A 23813-nucleotide genomic window follows, 5' to 3' on the forward strand; every position below is an offset into this window, starting at 1 on the left:
TCAGAGAAGCTAGAAGGTCATTCATGTAACAAGCAGAGAGAATAACAAATGAATAACTCATCCCCACCCTTGCTAATGGATGATAAATACTTTGGTCACAATAACTCTCAAAGATGATAAACTAACTTGTAGAGGAATATTATATGGCATCTTTCCCAATTAGAAAGCAGGCAATATTTTATTTTCTATTCATATTTTCACACAGGGAGACCAGAGCTCGTTACATAGTTTTTCATTAATTCTTTTCTATTCCACTCATGATAGTGATGATGTTTTCTGGGGAGCCCATGTTTCCCTGTTTTATGCCACATGTAATACTGCATACATATACATACATATAGATGTTTACACACATACAAATATATGTAATTGAATTCATCAAGGAATATTATATGACATTCTCATATTTGTAGGAAACATCTTGTTGAAATACATTAAAGACTTTTGTTCATCTAAATCAAATTTTTTGGGGCAATCCACAGATCTTATATGTAGTAGGATTTGTTGGTAGATAAGCTTTAACTTAATGACAGTCTCCTGTTTATAGTCATAACAAAGCATTGCAAGGCAAGATGATCTAAGCTTCAATTGAAATGATTATTTTTTGTCTTGGGATTAAAACAAAACCCTCCACAAAGCCTGTCAACAATTTTATCTGAAGAGAACTGACAGTTGCATTCATATGCTAATTGTAACTTCTATATAATTATAGGGAAGCTAAGTAATGCAGTGGATAGAGTGCTGCACCTAACTCAGAGAACTTTTGAATTCAAATCTGGCCCTAAATACTCACCAGTTGTGTGATCCTGGGCAAGGATTGCCCAAGTTTTCTAAGCTTTAACATGAGCTAGGAAAGGAAATGGCAAACTATTCCAGTATCTTTGACAAGAAAATCCCAAATGGGGTCATGAAGAGTCATATATGACTGAAATGACTAGACAAAATATAGTTAAAATTTTTATATTATTTTCAGTTTTGATTTATAAGGTTCCATGTCAATATTGATTTCTTCCAGAAGCATATTACTCAGTGACTGTTATACAGAAACCACAGATGCAAAGCTGGAAGAGATCTCAGAAATTATCTAGATCAATCCTCTTATTTTACAGATAAGAAAATGAAATCCTGGGGAGGGGAATTAACTTTCCCAAAGTCACACAAGTAACCTATATCAGGAATGAGATTTACCCTTAAGAGACCTTCTAACTCTAGAATCAATGGTCTTTTGACCAGAGTGCCTTCCAGATTTTACATTTAGAATATTAACAGTTAAAATTAGTGTGCTCAGATTTTACAAAAACTGTATAATGTCAAAAATTTTAATAGCAGTTCTTTTTCTTGTGGCAATGAACTAGAAATTAAAGAGGTGTGCATAAAGCAGGAACATCTTAGTAAATTGTGTTATATGAATATAATGGATTGTTATTGTGACATAAGAAATGATGAAAGGGATGATTTCAGAGGATCCTGGGAAAACTTGAATGAACTGATTTAGAGTAAATGGAGAACCAGGAAAATATTGATATGATGACAACTTTAAAGACCTAAGTATTCTGATTAATACCATGCCCAACTATGACTTTAGAGGACCAATGGTAAAATATTTTACCCACTTCTATTGAAAGAGGAGAGATAGACTTAAGACACAGAATGAGACATGAGTTTCTTGACATGGTTATGTAGGATTTTGCTTTTCTTTACTATAAACATTTTTCAACAAAGGCTTTAAATTTTTTTTTTCAATTGGATAAAGGAAATGGGAGGGAGAAATAAAATAAATGCATTTAAACTGAAAAAAGTAAAATTAAAATCCCTTTCCTCTTTATTATTCCTCACTGTTATCACTGTGAAGATGCAATGAGTCAAAAGAGGGGTCATCTGAGATTTTTGTCTGTTTCATGGATCCATATGAACAATGAGCTGATCATATAGTATCCAACTACAAGGAGACAAGACTCTTTACTGATCCTTGGTCATGGACATAATATGTGGCCTGGACTATATTTGAAACTTTTAAGTTTGGCAGAACCTGACAAATTTTGCTATCTTCTGATATAGCTTTTAAGAACCCAGGGTTCTTTATATATCACAATAAAGTACCAGAATAGGATTTTTGTAGAATACTGAAATGAACAAACATAACATATCACCCTCTGTCATCACCATTGCCAATGACTCGTGTATTAATTTTCACTCAGAATGGAATCCCTTATGAGAGAGAGCCCCCACTCCCATGTAATCAGAAATAGATCCAAGAGAAAAAAATAGATAATACAGGTTTATTTACCAAATTAAAAAATGATAACGTGTAGTATTGTCACATTTAAATATCATTAAATATGAAACCATTCCAAAATGATGCAGGTTCTCCTATATGCCTTTTGGCAATGAATATTTGTGTAACAGAAAACAAAAACTACCAAGCACACAACTCAATAAAACCTTCCAGCTCCTGCAGTGATGCTTTTTCTTTGTGGGGAAAATGTAAGGCTAAGCCTGCCTGTGTAAGACTACATTTGGAGACCACTTGTTTGTTTTCTTTCCTGTTGTTTCCCTCCTTAGGGAAGGCTCCTGAGAAGCTGCCATGAGCTTTTCTGAGGTTCTCCTTTCAGAATGTTCCATCAGGGCCTGTTCACCACCATTGTCTTCTCAGGCTTTCAGTCTATGGGGAGACCATGATCCTTTCAGAGAACATGGATTATATCTGCTCCCAACTGCAAGGGCTTTTGCAACCCACTGTATAAAAATGTACTTTTTTCTGAAGATGTGGATTGGTAACACATGTCAATATTTTTCATAAATCTCAGTCAAACACTTCATTAAGATGTCATGAAAATGAATGCTCTATAACAGTTACTGTGAATGAAAACCTTCTGTTCTTTAGAGAAATATTCATAGAAATCAGGCTTTATGTTTAGATGTGTATTTTCTTTCCTTCAACACAACTATTATTTCTAAATGCTACCATGTTGTGGTTTTCCTATAAAAACTGAATAAATCCAAGTGTTGCACCTCCATCTGACTTTTATTTATCCAAAAAACAAGGATATCCCATATAAAGCTGGCTTATATATTGTTTCACAAAATATCATTGCTACATTATAACTAAAAATTTCTATTTGTTACCTGCCTCAAAGAGAAAGAACAGTTGATCTATGGATACAGAAAGGCAAATGCTACTTTTAGTAACTGTAATGGAAAGTACCAGTCTCAGCCCCTTGCTGAAGATGCTTATAGATAACAGATAAAAACAGAGAGAATAAGATCTTCTGACTCAAGCTATATGGTCGATCCTTTATACTAAAGGTGAAGAATTATATGAGTTGAAAGGAGACAAAGTAAGAGAGATACGTGAGAATTTAGTAGCAAGGTAACGTCTCCCTGGGGTCTTATTGTTAATAGATAACTTTACTTATGTGTCTATATTTCTGTTCCTCCAATATCTATTTCTCTCTGGGAAGGTCTTGTATGCCAGGATGTTGCAAGGTGTTCCATGTCACAGGCACAAGGAATTCTTAAGGTATATTATTAATTCTATATTGTATGCTTTTCAGGTCTTCAGCTAACTTTTAGGCTACACACTTAGGGGATATGTGTCTCTGATACCATTATTCACAACACTTCATTGTGATGTCATTTAGCCACTCATTTGAAAAATATATCAGATAATAAAAATGAATTGGGCTAATTCTAAGCTTAGAGGTGGAAGGAAGAAGAGGAAAGTCCAAGAAATGGTCCATACTTTTAAATTGAACATTCATCTGAGAGCTAGAGAAGTTTAAAAAAAAAATAGTAATTTGAGAGGATCCTCAGAGGCAGCAGATTTTGCACAGGTAACCCCCATAGCATTCCAATCAAACTCGACAGTTTGCATTCCCCAAACTTTCTATTTCCCATTTTGGTACCTTTGCACAGACTGTTACTTGACCCTGGAATATACTTCCCTTTTGCTTCTGCATCTTAGAATCCCTGGCTTCCTTCAAAGTCCATAACCTGTGCTATCTTTCATGGAAAGCCTTTCCTGATTCATATCTTCTTTTTTTCAGATAATCCTATGTATCCTGATATGTTATATAACTCTGATAGAATGCAAGTTCCCTGAAACAAGGGGATTTTAGAATTTTCTTATATCCTAGCACCTAGCACAGTAATCACCACATAGTAGGTGCTTAGTTAATGTCCTTTAAATTGGATTTTTGGATTAATATTCACTTTCCTGAGATCATTTTAATTATCATGCTGATTAGCATTCAATTCAAAGCCATTGTTCTAACTTCCTATAAAATTGCTTTGTTTTATATCATATTTTCATAGAACCAGTTAATCATGTTAGTTTGAATATGTCTATGAAATTTAAAATACAAAGGAAGGATGTTTTCCCAGAAAATTTTGAATTTTGGCTACCGTTCCCTCTATAAGTAGCAAACATCAAAACGATGTATTGTCACAATGGATTTTCCACTACCTACTCCAAAATGCATTTTAAATAATTATATCAAATACTCCAAATGTTTTTCCCCCAAGAGAGTTTCTTTGTGCTGCTGAGACCTGAAAGCTTTCAGCAAATTTTAGAATACTTTGCAACCAACTAGTGTTATAGTAATGTGTAATATTATTGGAAGGTATCAGAAAATTCCTGAACAAGCTGTTTCCTGCAGAAAACAAACAAGTATCCATTCTTCAAAAGCAAATGCATCCCTTTTATGACACATGCCTCCAAACTAAGTATATTCATTCATAGGCATCTATTCTTCTCTCTGTCTCCTCAAATCAGGCAACTATAGTTATTAACCTTTTGCAGAATTGTTGCTGTAATGTAAATCTAGTGAGAAATTAGAGCGTGTTGAATTAGATCCTTTTCAGCATCTGATCAATATTCATCAAAGCTTTAAGGCATTTTTTTTCTGCCATAGAAGCCCTGATACCATTTAAATCTTTTTTTTCTCTCTCTTTGTTATTCTACAACTAAGTGGAGGAAGACTTTAGATGAGCATAGCAGTAATTTTGGTGTAGAAAACTTTCAGAAGGGGAAGTGAATTCTTTAAGACAGAAGTTCATGACAAAATACTAGAATCTATTATTAAAAAGATGCTTTGTGACCACTTAAGAAAATGGAAATCTCTAAGAACCAGCATGGGCTCATCAAGGGAAAAAACATGTCAGACTAACTTCCTTTCCTTTATTGATGGGATATCTACCTTGCTAGATCAACACAGCATATTTATGTTATAGACACAGCATATTTATATTTCATTGAGGAATATTCTGGGCTTCTCACAATTTTCTTTGGACTATGTGGAGAGATGTGAGCTAGGTGACAGTATAGTTTAGTACATTCAGGAGTTTGAATGATTGGACCCAAAAGGTGATGATTAATAGATTGGTATCAACTCAGAGAGATATTTCTAGTATAGTGTCCCAGAATATCTGTCTTTGATTCTGTCCTTTTTAGCAATTTTATTAATCATGTGGATGAAGTCAGAGATGGGATACTCATCCAATCTGCAGATTTGCTGGAAGGGATGATTAATGTGTTGGATGACAGCCTTGGGAAGCAAAGAAAGCTTGAGAACTAGAATGATGGGCCACATGTAATAAGATGAAACTCGATAAGGACAGATGTGAAGTCCAATGTAGGCTAAAAATAATCAAATGTCAAATACAAGATAGAAAAAGTATGAATAGACAGGACTTTATATGAAAAAGACCCGGAAAGTTCAGTTCTGCAATCTCAGTGTCAGTTAGTGTTAAATGATAGCTAAAAAACTTAACAGAAACTTAGAGTTCATTTAAAACAGCAGGGTGTCCAGAACAATTAAGGAGATAATTCTGCTGTTTGGATTCTGAAATGGAGGTTTTTGAAGTTGTCCAAAAATGGAATGGGCTGATTCAGTGGAGACTGAGTGACCACTTATTGGGAATGTTATAGAAGAGATTGCTGCATAAATTAGACTAGACAACCCTCTGAGGTCTACCCTAATCTGGGAGGCTAAGCTTCTATAATTCCAGTATTTATGAAGATTTCTTAATTCATTGTTCCTTTGAACATTTTTCTTTCTGCTGGTTCAAACTCATTATCATTAGACAAGAGTTCACGAGAATGAGAAAAAGGCAATTTCATTTCTTCCTACCAAATGAAAAAGATTCCTGGAGTCCCAGCAGCCTGCTGTGTATATTCAAGGAATCTCATAATTATCTTAAATTTTTCTAAAGTAAAACTCACTTCAGACTTCCCTACCTCTGTCAATAACACTATGATTCACCAAGGTGTCCAAGCTCAAATCTCAACTTCGAGATTTGAGAGATAAGAAAAGTGATCATTCTCTTAGATATTTGAAGGGTTTTCACATAGATTGGATTTATTCAGTACATTTTTTGATACATTTTTTGAGTCTTCCATTCCCTCCCCAATTTCATCAATCATAAAGTTCTGTAATTTTTCTGATCACATTCTAATTGCTTACCTTCTTTTTATTCTTGATTCCACTAGACTAATTCAGGTTCTCATTACTTCTCACTTGAATGAATGAACATCTCATATCAATTTTTTCCATCTCTACTTCTTTCTTGATCATGTGTCCGTATATGTAGATAAACAGATTTTCCCCCGCATGATTTATCAATGATTTTTCACATTCAAAGACCTTCAGTGTCTCCTCATTGTTTACAGAATAAATCTCAAATCTTTTAGCTAGATAGGAAGGATAAATGAATACTAGCTTAGTGTCCAACTCCCTGTTTTAGTGCCTTTAGAAGGGTCTCAGTATCTCAGAATGGACAGCCTGCCCATCCTTTTCTGTCATCTGATTTTGTCCCTTGTCCACTACTCTTGGCTGATAGAAAGCAAAGAGATCATCAGGCAAGAGAGGAACCCGAGTTTAGGAAGTGCCGTCGATGTTTACATCTGTGTAGAGTTACAAACCCCATTGGAATAACTAAAATGTCAGCAAATAATACTTGTTATAAATCCCAAGTCAAGTCCATATTCTATGAAGAAAGAAGGGCAATATGGTTGGGCATGAAATAGTACTTCCTAATCAGACTGAGAAAGATTCTGATTATAAGACCCCAAAGGATTTGAAAAAAAATCCTAAAGTAGCCAACACCCATTCCTCCTGATTCATACCTCATCATTTTGGTACCAGCTAGATTTGAAATTGTTATATGTTAAAAACTTCATGAGACTAAAATTGAATGGAATTTGAACACACTGAAAATACCTGAGGTAGGGACCTGCGGGCATTTCCAAACACTTAAAGGCTAATTTCCCCTCCTATTAAGCTAAATTTTTCATGGGTTATAGAACTGGAAGGATCTATGAATACATTAATTTTCAACCCCCTCATTTTATAAGTGAAGAACCTGGGGTTTGGAGAGAAGTGCTTTACCCAACACCATTCAGGACCTTATTAGCTCTCAAATCAACAATTGCAATATTGAAATAGATGAGATAATTGATATAGTGCTGGATTTTGAGTTAGAAAGACTTAAATTCAAATCGTGTCTCAGAATCTTATTAATTGTGTGACCCTGGGCACAACATTAATTCTCTGCCTGCCTCAGTTTCCTTATTTGTAAAATGGGGATAATAGCACCTTTTCACAGAGTTATGATGATCTAATAAGTAACACATGCAAAATACTTTACCAAACATAAAGGACTATATAAATCCTAGCTAGAACTATAAACTCCCATTTAATAATTATCCATATTTCTATTGTGCTTTCAATAATTCAATGAATGGGGGTACAATTGCTATTATTCCCATTTATAAATGAGGAAACTGATCACCAGACAAGTTAAATAACTTGCCCAGAGCCACATAGTTAATAGGTGTCAGAGATAGAATTCAGAAGTAGGTCTCATGATTCCAATTCTAATACCTTTCCCATTACATTATATTGGAACTCCCTGGAAATCTACTCTTGGTTTCTCCAATGCCCATATACAATTAAGACTAGAATGCTGCTCTCTCCTGTTTTCTAATCTAGTGCTCTAAAACAAATGAGTGAAACTATGGAGATAGAGATTTTTGTTTGTTAAAAGAAGAAAGAAATACCAGAAGAATGAAGAATTGTCTATCAGAGGGAAGAAATATCCTGGAAAGTAGTGAACTTCACATTATAGTATATATTAAAGCAGGTACAGGATCAGATATCTGCAAGAGGGAATTCATGCTTTAGGATTAAGGTGGATTAATTGAGCACCAATCTCCCCCTCAAATTTGAGTCTGCAATTCTGTTTTCTTCCCACTGTATCATTCTGCTGTGAAAGTTGCATTCCTATTATACCATATTCATATCAAATCAATTCAACAACCAGTATTTTAAACCATGTACTATGTACAAGGCATAGAGTTAAAACTTGGGGATACAAAGAAAAAATGAAATAGTACCTGTCATTAATTTACTGGTGAGATAGACATAATAGAAATCCTAGAACTATTAATTTTAAGTTAAAGGTATTCCTATTAAGGCACAGAGTTGGAATAACCTATTGTCTGATGTTACACAATTCAGCTTGTAAGATACGAGCACAAGTTCAACTTTCTTCAAATTTAATGAGGAGTGAAAAAAACAATGAGGCTAATAAACCATGGCTTTAAGTCATATAACAATTCTTCAGAATACAAGAAACCTTGATTTGGGGAGGGGCCAGCTATAGAAGAAGACTGTTGTATACATTTGGGCTATTCTATCTATCAATTTTGCTTAAAGCTATTTCTTTGTTACAGGATGAGTTTGATGGAAGGATATGTATTTTGAGAAATGACTATAATATAATAAAAAACAAAAGGTAGCAACAAACCATCAAATGAGATTTTATATTATATATGATATGAATATATATGTAAATATATAATATATATAAATGCTTTACCTACCTTCCTACTTTTTTCCCTTTCTCCCTTTCTTCCTTCTTCCTTCCCTTCTTCTCTCTCCCTCTCCATTTTTTATGTTTTCTAAATTTAATCTGAGGAAAGATACTTTGGGAACTTGGACCTTCACCCTAGAATGCACCACTTTTGACTACAGCATTTACTCCATATAGAAACTGAGCAGAGGTATGAGGTGGGGCTTACCTCAACTAGTGGGTGCCAGTGAGCGATGGGTTTCCGAGGGTACGACAGCATTTCACTCCAGTGATCTCGTCCAAGGCGTTCTGCTTCGTTGCCCACTTGGCACACCCCAATGATCTCATTGTGACCTACACTGTGAAAAGGGCCCACAATGTTTTTTTTCTTAAAATGTTGACATCCAATGACAACCATTATTTACATGCAATTAGACAGAACTTTGACAGCTGTCTGCTTGTCAGCTCCACACAGTGCTGTGCTCAAAATTGGATCCCAGGTCATTAGGAATAAGGATGTGATGAATTAGAGAAAGACTGAGGTGTAATTGTGGAGAGGGCCATAGTTAGAATCCAAATTTAGGTTTTTTTGGTAGGATTATTCCCTATCTTTCTCATTCAAAGGTTTCCTGTTTTTCCTTCACAGGGCTTCATAAATGTTAATTTATCACTGCACAGCCCCATTATACTTGTCTACCATATTAATCCCGGGCAGTTTCCAGATTTCTGAAAAAGGCAGAGAAGGTTATTGAAACCAGGATCTGTATCAGCTAAGAATAGAGGTCTCAGGTTTGGGAAAAAAAACTGGACTTCCCTTATTTCTACTTCTATATTCTCTTTATAAAGAATATTCTACCCTTCTGGCCAGTGCTTAGTTAACTCCCATTTATTTAGAATTTGATTGAATATCATTGTTTCAGGATTCATGTTTCTGAAGTTTTTTCTGTATTTCACCATCTTATTTTCTTAATGCTTTTTAAAGTTAATCTAATCAAGCCCATATAGTCCGCCTCTTTATAAACTAAAGCAGGTTTCTTATTTTCTCATTGGCTTTTCTCATGGAATTTTCTTCTTTTAAATGAATTTTTAATCATTTCCCTCATTCCTAGTTGTATATAATCTAGACCAGAAGTGTCAAGCCTGAGCCCAAAGGCTGAGTAGACTCTGAACCGGAATAAAATGTAATTGGGTAAAATTTAATAAAGTAAACAAAAATACAATAAAATGGTAATGTTAACATACATTTTTCTAAGTTAATATGCACTCGTAGAAATCTTTATGTATGATTTGGTAGTCCTTGTTTCTACTTGAGTTTGACATCACTGATCTAGAAAACCAACACTTTAAGGTATATAACTTAGAATCAAATGGTTAAATCTTGGGTCATTTAAGGGCATTCCTAGATAGTAGGATCACCCCTGTCAAAAATTCATGTACAGTCTGTCAATAAAAAGTTATTATAATTAAAAAAAATTCATGTGCAGCTTTGGCCGACATTTGGTATCCAAGAATATTTGTAATGAAAAATCAAAGAGTAGGAAATATTGAAATCCTATAGGATACTAATTTAAAAAATTAAAAAAAATTATTTGTGCACATATTGCTTGATGATTCCTTTGCTTATTTTTAATTGGCTTTGAAATGAAAAATTAATAACCATTTTGGCTATATATATGCATATATATCAACCTTAAAAGACAGCATTTTTATGTGTTAATATATACTGATACCTAGACTGAATCTAGCTTGATCATTGGATTTTTTGGGTGATTTACTTCATATTTACATACAATGGCAATATTTTGCATTAAAACTTTTAAGCCAGGGAAATAGGAAACACAAATTCCAAGTTACATATTTAAAATATGGGTTGTTTTACAATGATCAGCCAAATCTTTTGAGGGCAATTTCTTGAGAAAGAAAGAGAAAGGCAAAAAGGACATTAGATCCTAGAGAGAGGATCTAGGAGATGTCCACTAATGTTGTCTTGCGATAAATAGAGATGAAAGAAAGTAATATAAAGGAAAATAAGATTGGATGATCAAGAATTGAGATTTGAGAAAAAAGGAGAGACTAGTTTCAACATAATTTCTAAAAAGTTGGAGCTTTCCATTAAATTTCTCCTTTCTTTCATATATCATAAAATACACATTCATACCCATTCTTAGTCTGTCAGACTCATTTCTGCCTGCCTGACATTCTAGAACCCATTCATCTAAAAAGACACCACGGAAGAGTTTCACCAAATACAAGTTATAGGCATCTCACCGGTCATAGTCCATGACAGCTATTGACAAGTGAATTTGGTCAATGTTTTCTGGGGGGACATCAAAGACTATGGCTTCATTGTAAACAGGGTTGAGTGTGTTCCTCTTGGTGGAAGTTTTTCTTTTCTTCAGGCGTTTGCCTTCGCACATCAGTGAGACTTTCACATAAGGATCTGTGTGAAGACATAAAGAACATATGGTAAATGAGAATCAACATTAAAGCACAAAAATGTATCATCACATGTGCATATTGTGATGCATCCATATGTATGTGTTTATTTGTGTATAGAACTCTTTTATCTAGAATCAAATTCAAGCTTCATATTACTGAAATGCTTAGGAGGCTCTTAGAGCTAAAAGGCTTTCCTTCTTGAGTGGATATCATATGCAATTAAGGTATTCATTTAAGCAAGATCTTAGATGTGGCTTCCTCAAGGAATGATGTCACTTTAAGTGGCATGAAGCCTTTTTTTGAACCAGCAGGGCTGTTTCCAGAAGGTGTGTCCTATTGTACATCCTTGTATTTAAATCAATGTCACAGGATACAGTACTGCCTGCAACAATCCACAGGACTCAGGAAAATGGTTGTCTTGTTGGATCTAGTTAAGTTTACTGGGAAGGAACATAGACTATAACTTTAGGACTAGAAGAGACATTAACCTATTTGTGTCTTAAACTGTTTTTTGGCAGTTTGATTAAGTCTATGGATCCCTTTGTGGAATCATACTTTTAAATGAAATGTACAGATTTACAAAGGAAATCAACTATATTGAAAGACAGTTATCAAATTGTTAAAAAAGCCACAAGTTCATGGATTCAATTTTAAGAGATCTTCCTCCAATGTATTCCTTTTATAGAGAGGTAAATTGAGGCACAGAGAAGTCAAGTCTCTTGCTTTACTTTCTACATGAAGTCTTTTCTGATCTAATCACTCTCAATTAGTAATATCTTTTCCCCAACTAACTTTCATTTATTGTGGATATATTTATATATGTGCACATTGTTTCTCTTGATAAAATGTAAACTCCCCAAGAATCAGAAGAATACCAATCTTTGAATTCCCAGCACCTAGCACAATGTTCAGTACATAGTAAACCCTTAGACATGCTGAGCGATTGATTGTTCAATGATACATAGTTCATTAGCTGTCAATGGCAGATTTGGGTCTAAAACAAGAATATCTTCCTTGATCATTGTGGAAAAGGGAGATGCCTTTCCAGAAAAAAACAAAATACAGGTGGAATTTTCCTCTCGGACTTATCTTTTTAGTAGTCATCGAGGATGTAGAGTTTAGACTGGGAAGGAAGAATAAGGTATATTCCTCTAAGAGAGAAACTGTGCTTCTCATTTTTGAGCTGCTGCTTCAGGGAAAATGGCTGATGCTACTATTCTAGTCTGTGATATTCATCGATTTTTCTTTAATGGAGACTTGCTATTCTTTTTATGTTTTACTTCTAGGTCTTTTTCTTCCTAACCCCTCTCCTTAGGATTCCCAAATTCCCCCCAAGTAGCCAGGATTAATTTTAGAAGGTAATAAATAGGGCCTTACAATCACACAAGAACCAATGTCATTCTTTTTTCCTGATCATCAAACCTCAGTCTCCTAGTTTATGAATATCCCCTAAGCTATATAGGAAGCCTTCCCATTGTACTTTTTAAGGCTATAATTATCTGGTAGCTAGCCAGAATAGTCCATGAACATGTGGAAGTACCATCAAAGTAATTCCTATAGGTTTTGGGAGCTGGGAAGAGAAATGAGATCACATAATATATAGTAATGTTTTGGGATCAGTGAGGTACAAAGTTTTATTGATATTCTGGAACTTTAACTTATAGCCTTAATTCCCTAAATTTTTTTGAATTTATTTTGTTTTTATATCACTCATACTTTCTAATACATCACTGTCTACTTCCCAGAGAACTATCTTTTATAAGAAAGAATCAAAAAAGGGGAAAAGTTCACCAAAAGTAACATATTGAAAATATCTGGCATTATATGCAGTATTCTATATTCATAGCCTTCCACTTCTGGTTCTGCGGAGAAATCCCAACCTTGCTTAGTTCATAAGACCTAATCTTGCATTTACCAATCAGCTTACATCATGCTTTGTTCTTCTGAGAATCAGTGGTATATATCTGAAGAATAAGCTGGGGTCCTAAATTGAATCAATTAGTAAAATGAGTCCAAATTTTGGCTATTTTGGCTATCTTCCAAGTCATTTGAGGGTGGACCAATGAAAAGTGGTCACAAGGAGTAGAGGGAGAAAGATCAGGTTGGTGAATTCCCTACCTGATGCTCCAGTTATATCCATTGCTTTTAAGTTCCTGGCCTTGATTATGGTGATAGTCAGCCTTCCAGCAGTTGGAAGATAACAAAGGGAAAACATCAAATCTCCAAGATCCACATTTTCCTGTTGAGAAAACCACAAAACTACACTTTAGGAAATGATCACATTCATCTAATAATTAAAAATGTATACAACATTCTGTCTGAGAAGTCCTTCACTTTTTGGGACCATTTTTGCATTTTTAGTTATTCAGAATTTGGCTTCTTTTTAGTGAGCTTAACATTTCCCTTTATGTAATTATTGTGAATATTATTCTTTGGTAAATAAAGTATTCTTTTCATTACAATGATCAGAAATCATATAGTAAATAGCTTCACTGTCATGATATCTGCTGCTTCTGCAGCCCTTGAGTCTTTTATCTTTGAAAGAGAGGGCTATTGCAGGTGGTAAACATTCTATCCCCCACTTCCCTCAGAGAAAGAATCCAATCAGTATAGAATTCCTTTGTACGTACCAAGTGTGCATTAATTTTGGTGGAATAGGCCCTCTCTTTACAAATGCAGTCTAATAAAACAACAATTCCTAAAGGACCACTGAGAGAATACAAATATGATTGTGAATTGTATCCTTGTATTAATTCAAAATCAAAATAAATTATAAGGCTTCCTGTGACATGTATTTTCCTCTAACTTAAAAAGTAAAACAATTTCTGGAGATGGTTGCCTGTGGTATTCTTTATTGGGGAAGATCTTCCTTAAATTTTCCAGGCATTCAAGGTCAGAGAAGAAACAATTCTTCCATTCCACAAGTAGTATAACCAGAAAGAAAAGAGAAAATATAATTTAATTAGGAAGCAAAGTAATTTTCATTTACTAAAGATAACTGGGTATACCTCATTGGCCTATTGCAGATAATGAATACAAGCTCATAGTGATAAGCCTTCTGAAAGTTATGTTTTTCTTAATTATCCACTGGCCCTCTTTCCCTTAACCAATTTTTAAGGAACTTACTGAGAGATTATTTTACACAAAGGTCAATCAAGGAAGATTTCATTCTGCTGGGCTATTATTTGGTGGGTTAAGTTCAAGTTTCTGTCTGTATTTTCCAACGCATGATATGTGAATGAGCCCATCTGTTTAGCTTATATGTGGAAAGTGCAAAGAGCTCTTCAAGAAAAGATGAAATGTTAATAGGCTTTGGAAGAAAAACTGTTAACTTGAAAGGCAGCCCCATAAAGGGAAAGAATCCCAGACTTGTTATTTGGTTTATAATCCTAGCTTTGAAACTGTTTTGTCATATGACTTAATTAATCAACAATCATTTATTCCATGGCTTTTAAATTCCAGGCCCTTTGGTAGGTGTTGGAGATATAAATGGAAAGATGAGAAGGTCCCTTCCTTGAATGAGCTCACATCACTGATAAATAAGTGTAGGGTATGAACACAATGATTGGAAGGCACTTTATGCGTCTTAACATGTCTTAATGTCTTAACATATTAGAACTAAAGAAACCATTGAGACCATCCAGTTCAAATCCCTCATTTTAAAAGAGGAAGAAAACTCTTTGGGCTTCAGTTTCCCTCTTCCACACAATAAGGAGTTGAATTGGATTTTGTAAGGTCTTTTCCAAGGCTAACTTCATGTTGTAAGGTCCTTTTCAACTGTGACATTTCATGATTCTAAATCTCTGTTACCTGACCTTGTGAAGAGTATAATAATCAAAATAATTAAATCCACTAGACATCCTTGTGAGATATTCATATTTTGATAATATGGCCTGGTGGGCTCGAAAAGCAGAAACAACAAGATTTATTCTCAGCTAGACAGAGGTTTGCTAATCCAGTTCTTTGAAGTCATCTCCCACAAGCCTACGGGTCTACAAGCTCCTTTGCCATTGCCCACTGGCCTACAACATGCTATTCTTATAGACTAATGAGAAAGCTTCTGCACTGTGGGAGATGTTCTAAGTCAGACACTAATCCACCTCTAGTGGAGCTGTCAATTGCTCCAACTGTTAGGGAAAACAATTTGGAATTACTTGAGAAGAATCACTAAACTATTCACAGTCTTGCATCCACCAATTTCTCTATCAGAATATGTGACAGAAAAAAAGGACCCCTATATACACAAATATTCATTGCATTACTCTTTGTAGTAGGAAAAATACTGGAAAGAAAGTGAGCACTTGTTAATTTGGAAATGCTTAAGGAAATTGTGATGTATAAAAGAAACAGAATATTATTTGAATAAAATGAGGAATTCCATGAAACATGGGAAGACACATTAAGGGATGCAGAGAAAAAAGTAGAATGAAGAAAAATTATGTAAATATAATATTTGTAGGCTATGATGAAGATATATCATTTTAGAGGTATCCTGATAAATGTTTAATAATTGATTCTTTGAAAAAAAAGTACAAATGGCATACTTTTCAGTTTAATCTCGATTTTCATCATTTTCTCCAACACTTTCTTAACTTTAGACAATAAACAAACTAGTAAGTCAAACCCTGAACTGCAGCTTACCAATTTCTGAATTGCTCATACTGAAAATTTAATAATTGCTTCTCCCAAGCCAGTTCAGGCTGGTTCCAGCACACCTTTACTTCCCCACTCACTCTTTCTGATGTGTCTTTTAATTGATTTCTGTGCTGAAACTCCAGGGATATACTAAAGGAGCAATCCTTGTCCCCTGGGCTTGTTGTCAGCTTTGAGGTATAACTCTGTAGGGGGACGCCATGTCTTTCCAAGCCATCAAACTTTAAACCTCCTAGGTAAGCCTTTGTCTGGAATGCAGCCATCTCTTGTTTGTATCCTTTTTCTTTGGATACTGGGCTTTATGAAATCTCAAAAGGCTACTGGAATCTTGCCCTCTTCCTGGGTATTTGAATAATGGACTACTAGAACAATTGTAGCAGCAACAGATGGTGTGGGAGAGAGCAAAAGTTCCCAGTATTCTCTGATTTTTCCTGGCTTTTGCTTCCCATTATCTTTCAGATCTGCCTTTTGGATGGGAAAACTACACTTCAATCCTATTTTTTATAAGGGGCTACATGAAAAATGATTACACTATTATTAAAACTATACAAAAAGGTAGCAGAACTTAAAATTAATTGTAATTAAAAATCTTGGCTATTGGGAAAAAAGATAATGAATATTATTCAGGTTAGGGGCAGACTATGGATATAGAATGTTGTGTATAATAGATCATTTTGTCATCTATTTTATTTGCTTTTCTTTGTCACAAAGGAGGATTCAGCTGAGAGCAATATAAAATCCTTATGATCTTTTTTAAAAAGACAACAATAAATATTATTTTAAAATATCATATACCTGTGCAAGTTTCTATGCACATTAACATTAGCCATTGCAGCCAAGTGACCCTTTTTTCATTTTTCTGTCCTCCTGGTCCTCTAGACTCACAAAACACAGGAAATTAATGCAATCTGAGCAAAAGTTAAATATCAGAGCCCCTATGCTACAGTGGAAAGAGTACTGGATTTGGAATAAAAAGCCCTTTGCCCAAATCCTAGATCTTCCATCTACTATCTGCTAAGTCACTTAACCTCTCTGGGACTCAATTTCCCCATCTGTAAAATGAAGAAATTAGACTGAATGACCTCTGAAGTTCTCTTTCCAGTCCTGGATCTATTATTTATGATCCCATGTAAGCTTCCTTGCTTAAATTAGGGGTGGGACAGTGGGACTAGATTTAATCATGAGTTCTTTTTGCCTTAAGTCCATCAACTTTTTGTTAGCTATAACCTTCCCAATTCTTCAGGCACGTAGCTTCCTTACACAACCAGAGCAGGCTGCTCTATAATTCTCTCTGAATTCTGTATCCTTCCTCCATTCAGATCTTCTTTGACATATTAGCTAGGTATTTGGGAGAATAAAAAAAATGATGGCAAAATGCTTTATAGATTTAAATGACTATAGAAATCTCATCTGTTACTATTATCATTATTATCCTATTTTGCTTTATCCATTTCCCATATGACATGTCCCCTTCCTTTCTTGGTTATTCTTTTCTAGCCTTGCTATAGTTTATCTATATTTTTTAAGAAAAACATGGTTCCCTAAATTGAATGCAATTACAGTTATAGAGCCTAGTGGGCTAGCTCCTCCTTTGTCATGGCTAATATATGCCCAACATTACATTAGCTTTTTAAGCAGCCATGGTACAATACTGGTGTAATCTATTCATATTTCAATAGCTTTTTATCATAAACTACTGCCTAGTTAGACTTCTTCCATCTTATGCTTGTACAAGGATTTTTTTTTGGCATGACTTCATATTTATTCTTATGAAGTCCTAACTTGCCATATTTAGCCCATAATTTCCACATATTAAGATTTTGGTTTTTTGGATTTCAATTCTGACATTGAATATATTAGCAGTCTTATCAAGCTGAATACAACCCACACACTTCATAAGCATGTCAGGTATGCCTTCAAATAAATCACTGATAAAAAATATTAAATACAACAGTGTTGATGACAGAGTCTAAAATTCTACCACTTAGGAACCTCCTTTCATGCTGATATTGACCATCATTTTACCTTCTTAAGAAAGGGTTGTTCAAGCAGTGGTAGGTAAATAGCCTATGTTTTTCCATTTTATTAAAAAAAATTACATTAATCAGCCAGTGAGCCAACAAGCATTTAATTAAACATTTATTATATGTCAGGTACCATATTCAGTATGTTTTGTCAAATACTCTGCTAAAATATTATTATGCTATATTTATGGCACTCTTCTACTCAATCAGTCTTATAATTTACATATCTAATCACCATGAGGTTCAGCGAGATCTATTTGATTAGGTGATCTATTTGATCTTTTATGAAACTATTCCTCTAAAGATCATGTGATTCAGATATATGAAAATGAATAGTAAAAAATGGCCTTCCAGATCATGGGTTATGATATTAGGGATGCACAATGGTCTTGTGGTCTTTCAGGATTCATGGGCTTAGTTAATCAAGCAAGCATTTAGGAAGCACTTTCTAAGTGCTAAAGAAACAACAAAAAAAGGAAAGTCAATTCCTGCTTTCAGAGAACTTACATTATAATGGGGAAAGGACAAAACAGAAATTGGTAGGTACATACAAATGGTAAACTTAGAAAGGAAGTCTCTAAAAATTGGGGGAACCAGGAAAGACCAGTTATGGAAGATGTCATTTGAACTGAGTCTCAAAGGAAGTCAAGGATTCTAAGAAGTAGAACTGGAGTTCAATAAGTTTAAATAATATTTTATATCTGTCCTTATTTTGATTTCCTTGGATCCTTAGTTCATTTAAATCAATGCATCAAATATGATAGAAAGATATATTTTCTCACTAGACACACTACTCTTGCCCATATCCTAACTCTATGCATATTCCTCTCCTAAACTGACCATGCTAAAAAGAACTATGCTATATGGGAAAAAATGCTGTTCACAATAAAGGCCATACCTGATGTGAAGAGACACCATCTACATGAAGGGAGCCTGATTTCTTTATTTCTCCTCCTTTTCATTATCTATACCAACAATATGAACCTACTTAGAGCACTTTTAGATGACTTATCTCCTGAACTAACATTATATAAATATATTTATATGTTAGTTATATAAATTTATATGTTAATGTATTTTATTTATATGTAATATATAATTATATTATACATTATAATGTATACATTAAATAATTATAATTATTTATAATATTATTATATTATACATAAATAAATAAAATTATACATTAACATAATTTGTACACATACACATATATGCACTAAGTGGATGCTATTTTCAGTGGTTTTAACATTGCCATGTACATTCTAGGACACTGCAACCATCATAGCAAGCGTACCATTGTGAAGGTGATCATTTGGAAATCTGGTAGAACAGACATATCAGGAGACTCATTTGCAGATTACAAACTTACCTACTATTCCACCTTGCTGATCTAGCCTGTACTTAAACATTTCTTTTGAAGATCAATGAGAAGCTTGATGCACAATGCTTGTGTTCTTGTGTCTGCCATGACAACACAGCGGTGGCCTGTTTGAGACCATTTTTATATCCTGGGAATTTGGGTGGCTATTCATAGTTCAAGATATTTGTTGGTATATCCAATTCTGCAAGGTATATTTTGAGGCCAAAGGAAATATGGGGAAGTAGGAAAGTTTTGCTGACCTCTTCCTTCCTTGGAGAGAACTGGATTAATTGTAGACCTATTTTACACTGGCATAATTGTGGATGTGGACACCCTGAGAAAAGACTTATTTCTTCCTCTGCCATGGACCTTCAAATACCACCAAAATTGCTCTCTTGCTCACTAAAGGAAAATATCTGGCCCTTTAGTCTCTCTTTACTTCTCTCACCTCTGACTGAAATCCCTATTTTGTCTCATTTTTGACTAAAAAATTTTCAGGCAAAAGTTGTTCACATTCACATCGTATTTGAAAGCTCACAAATTGCTGTCCTTAGTACTGCTGACAAGCACAGAGTTTGAATATTCTTTATTGTGCAGATCAGGAAACTAAGATGTAGAAAGTTTAAGTGATTTTTTAAAGGTTATTGAACTATTTGTTGTCAGAGAGAAAACTTGAACTTAGGTCTTCTGACTCCAATATCAGTGTTATTTCCACTAAAACTTCCTGTCTCTTAAAGTATCACCTTTGTGGGGCATAGAACCACTATCTCCTCCCTCCAGTCCAATAGAATGACAGAATAATATCCCATGTGATATGTCTCATGTCATGAAGATGACTAGAGCTTAAATGGTAAAGTAGAAAGAAAAAACTAGGTTCGAATCTCAGCTCTGCTCCTTATATGTGACCTTTAGCAAATAAATCCCTTCTCTTCTCTGGATAAGTTTTCTCATCTATAAACTTATGGGGCTGGACTAGATTTTCTCTAAGGTCACTTTTCTCTAAATCTATTAGCCTATGTCTAGGTGACTCTATCCTTATGACAGAATATTATTACAACAATGAAATTCTCTTATCTAACCAAAACATGCCCTTTCACCAGACCCTGGCACCCATCCTGATACCCTGTGCCATGGGCAGTTCTTGCTATTTGTTGTTACCCAGGGAAGCTGTAGATTATTCAAGTTGGCTTTGTAATGTAATGTACTCTATTAGTCAACTAATGGGACTAAGAAGTCAACTTTGGGAATCCTTTGGAAGACAAACTCATAGAGAAAGTTGTCTGTACTCATTGTACCTAGTTCTTAAACCTCCTGTTTCTTTTTGACCACTTCTCTTTTTCTCTTTCTCTCTTCTCTCTTTTTCTTTCTTGCCCTCTCTTTCCCTCCCTCCCTTCTCTGTCTCTGTCCCTCTCTTCCTCTCTCTCCCTCTCTGTCTCGCTCTTTGTCTCTCTTTCTCTATCTCTCTGTCTCTCTTTTCCTCTCTCTGTGTCTGTCGGTCTGTCTGTCTGTCTCTCCCTCTCCCTCCCTCCCTCCTTCTCTTTGTCTCACCCTTTGTTTCTCTCTCTCTTTGTCTCTGTCTCTCTGTCTCTTTCTCTCTCCCTCTCTCTTTGTCTCTCTCTCTCTCCCCCTCTATATCTCTCTCTTTGTCTCTGTCTCTCATCTCTGTCTCTGTCTCTGTCTTTCTCCATCTATATATCTATCAGTTGTCTATATTTTTACTGTACTATTCTTTTCTTCCAGAAATGTTTTTTCTCCTTCAAGGCCTGTTAATTTCTGGTACACACTGACTATCACTCTATTATACTCTACCAAGAAGTAGAGATTTCTAAAATATAATTTTGTTACAAATTTTATTGTACAACACAATATGTTCATATGTGCTAAATCTTGATAGTTTATTGCTCATGCCACATGGTTGTACCCTTTATTTAAAAATTGGTTGACATATTGATTCAGACCCAACCCATTCAGAATTTAGATATTTGCTAGACTAATTGCCTTGCATGTGCACATATTGTGAAAAAAACCAAGCAAATTAGTTAAAGGGTGAATGTTTAACCTCTTTTTCAAGCACCTTTTTCAAAGACATTTTCACAACATCCGATTTCAGCAAATCAATGTGCTAATTGCTAATGATTTTAATCCATTCATTAGAATAAGCATGAGAGAATTTTTATTTCAACTTCATTTAATTTTGGGGGGCTCATTGTGTTATTTAACATAATTTAAAGTAACAAAGCTTGACTTCTTTAAAAAATCTTTTACAATTTGAACTTTTTCATAGTTCAGACATTACCTCCACTACCATAGCAGATTTCTCTAGCTTATTCTGAATTTGTGAGCTGTGACTATATTGGAGAAAGCTCAGTTTCGACTTCTTTTTCTGGTTCAGGACATGAGGTGAGGATGTGATTCTGGTGGGGAAGTGAAACACTTCTTTCCCTTGATTCCCCAGACTGAGGCTGGAAAGGTCTCCCAGGACATCTTGGGCAGGGGTAGAAATATCAGTTCAGCCTCTTGGGAATTCTGGAGCCATCTCTGAAGAGCAGAATGTCACTTTTGATTCAATCACACCTGGAAGCAGCTGGCTCAGCTGCCAGGCAGGGATGTAATGAGGCTTCAGGTGGATCAGAGGTGTCCTATCACTTGTATTCTGTCTTCATTCATTTGCCTGACAGATGTAGGTCCATCCCTGGGTTTTCTGAATTCAGTGTGACTGAACAGCCATCACTATTAAATATGGGTTGTGGTCCCAGACAGCTTCAAGGCGTCATTTGATCATTGACTCTTGTCAGCAGTTAATATAGCGCCCACTTGCTGGGTTTCTCAGCCACTGATTGTTTCCAAATATCAAAAGTAAATAAAATACTGCTTTATGATATACTGCTCATTAAGTTGGAATAAATTATGCAACTTTAGGTAGTCCTTATTGAGCTCAGTGGTGGTCTGTGTATTTGAGGGTTCCCAGGAAAAGAATATTTGGTTTCTGTGTCCATATCTAGCATAGACTCACTTGACAACAAAGTAAGTTTTTGAAGATATTCACAAAAACCGATGTTCAGTGTCTGAAGAAGGAAACTGGAGGAACCTTTCCTCTTAAGGTAGATAGGCCAGTAGGAACTTACCTGCCCAAATTCTTTGGAAGTCCTTTAGAACATAATTCTTTTTTTAATGGAGATGTGAAACAATCGAGAAACATTTATTAAACATCTATTATATTCTAGGTCTTGTGCTAAGTGCTGGGATATAATAAGAGGCAAAGAACAGTTCCTGTTCTCAAGGAGTTCATATTCTAATGGTGGAACAACAAATAAATATATACAAATAGACTAAATACAAGATGAATAAAAAATAATGAATAGAATAGAGGGATGCACTGGAATTAAGAAGGGTCGGGAAAAGTATCCTATAAAAGATGAGATTTTAGTTGGGACTTAAACAAAGGCAGGGAAGGCAGTAATAGGGGATGAAGAAGAAGCTTATTCCAAGAATTTAGGGAACTCCATTGATACCAAACTCTTCAAGATCACCAGGAGGTGAGCTGGGTAAAGCAGTGGATGGACTACTGACCTGTACACTTTATGGCCTCCATCTGGGTACTCTGGTTTCTTAGTCTATCAAATTGCATATGTTTAACATATATTGGATTACTTGTCATCTAGGGGTGGAGATGGTGGGAAGGGAAGGAGAAAAAAAATTGGAACACAAGGTTTTGCAAGGGTTAATGTTAAAAACTATTCACATATTTTGAAAACAAAAAAGCTTTTAAAATAAGATATTCTATCTCATAACTCTAGGCATTTTCACTGACTGCTCTCCATGGCTGAAATGTTCTTCCTCCTTATCTCCACCTGTTGTTGATGTTTCTGGCTTCTTCCAAGTCCCAGTTAATTTCCCCCTTATATAAGAAGCCTTTTCCAGTCATTCTAATGCCTTCTCTCTGTTAATTATTTCAGTTTATCCTGTATATAGTTTCTTTGTACACAGTTGTTTTCATGTTGTCTTCTACATTAGATTGTGAATTTCTTGAGAACAAAGACTGTCTTTGTTTCCCAACACTTAGCATAGAGCCTTGCATATAGGTAGGTGCTTGATATATGTTTGTTGACTAACACAAGAAGACTTGAATTTAATTCTACCCCAGAAATTTATCATGTGACTCTGGGCACATTACAATTTCGATTTGTCTCAATATTCATATCTGTAAAAAAAGTATAATTATAGGTTTGTTAGGAAGAGAAAGTGAGATATTTATAAATCATTTTGTAAACCTTAAAGTACTATATGAATGATAGCTATTGTTATCATTATTAATATCATCTCCATCGATAAAGACAAAGTTTTTTCATTTTTCAACTTCCTTGACCTCTTGCCATTGTAATTCCTTCAATTAGCTCCTCCTTATGGATATTCTCTTAGTTGGCACTTGTATTACTATTGCCTTCTTTCTTCTAGTTCTCCTCTTACTTATCTAACTACTC

General features: G+C 34.9%; 1 protein-coding gene across 1 annotated transcript in view; it reads right to left on the minus strand.

The window, feature by feature from the left end:
* Positions 1-23813, minus strand: part of SYT9 (synaptotagmin 9) — a 202679-nt gene that overhangs the window by 48201 nt on the left and 130665 nt on the right. The window contains exons 4-6 of the mRNA XM_051964791.1: positions 13411-13531; positions 11122-11293; positions 9083-9212 (exon numbers count right to left, since the gene is read on the minus strand). Of these exons, the coding sequence (XP_051820751.1) occupies positions 9083-9212; positions 11122-11293; positions 13411-13531 (423 nt within the window). The remainder of the gene's footprint in view (positions 1-9082; positions 9213-11121; positions 11294-13410; positions 13532-23813) is intronic.

This window comes from Antechinus flavipes, chromosome 6, assembly GCF_016432865.1.
Source record: "Antechinus flavipes isolate AdamAnt ecotype Samford, QLD, Australia chromosome 6, AdamAnt_v2, whole genome shotgun sequence".
Taxonomy (NCBI): Eukaryota; Metazoa; Chordata; class Mammalia; order Dasyuromorphia; family Dasyuridae; genus Antechinus; species Antechinus flavipes.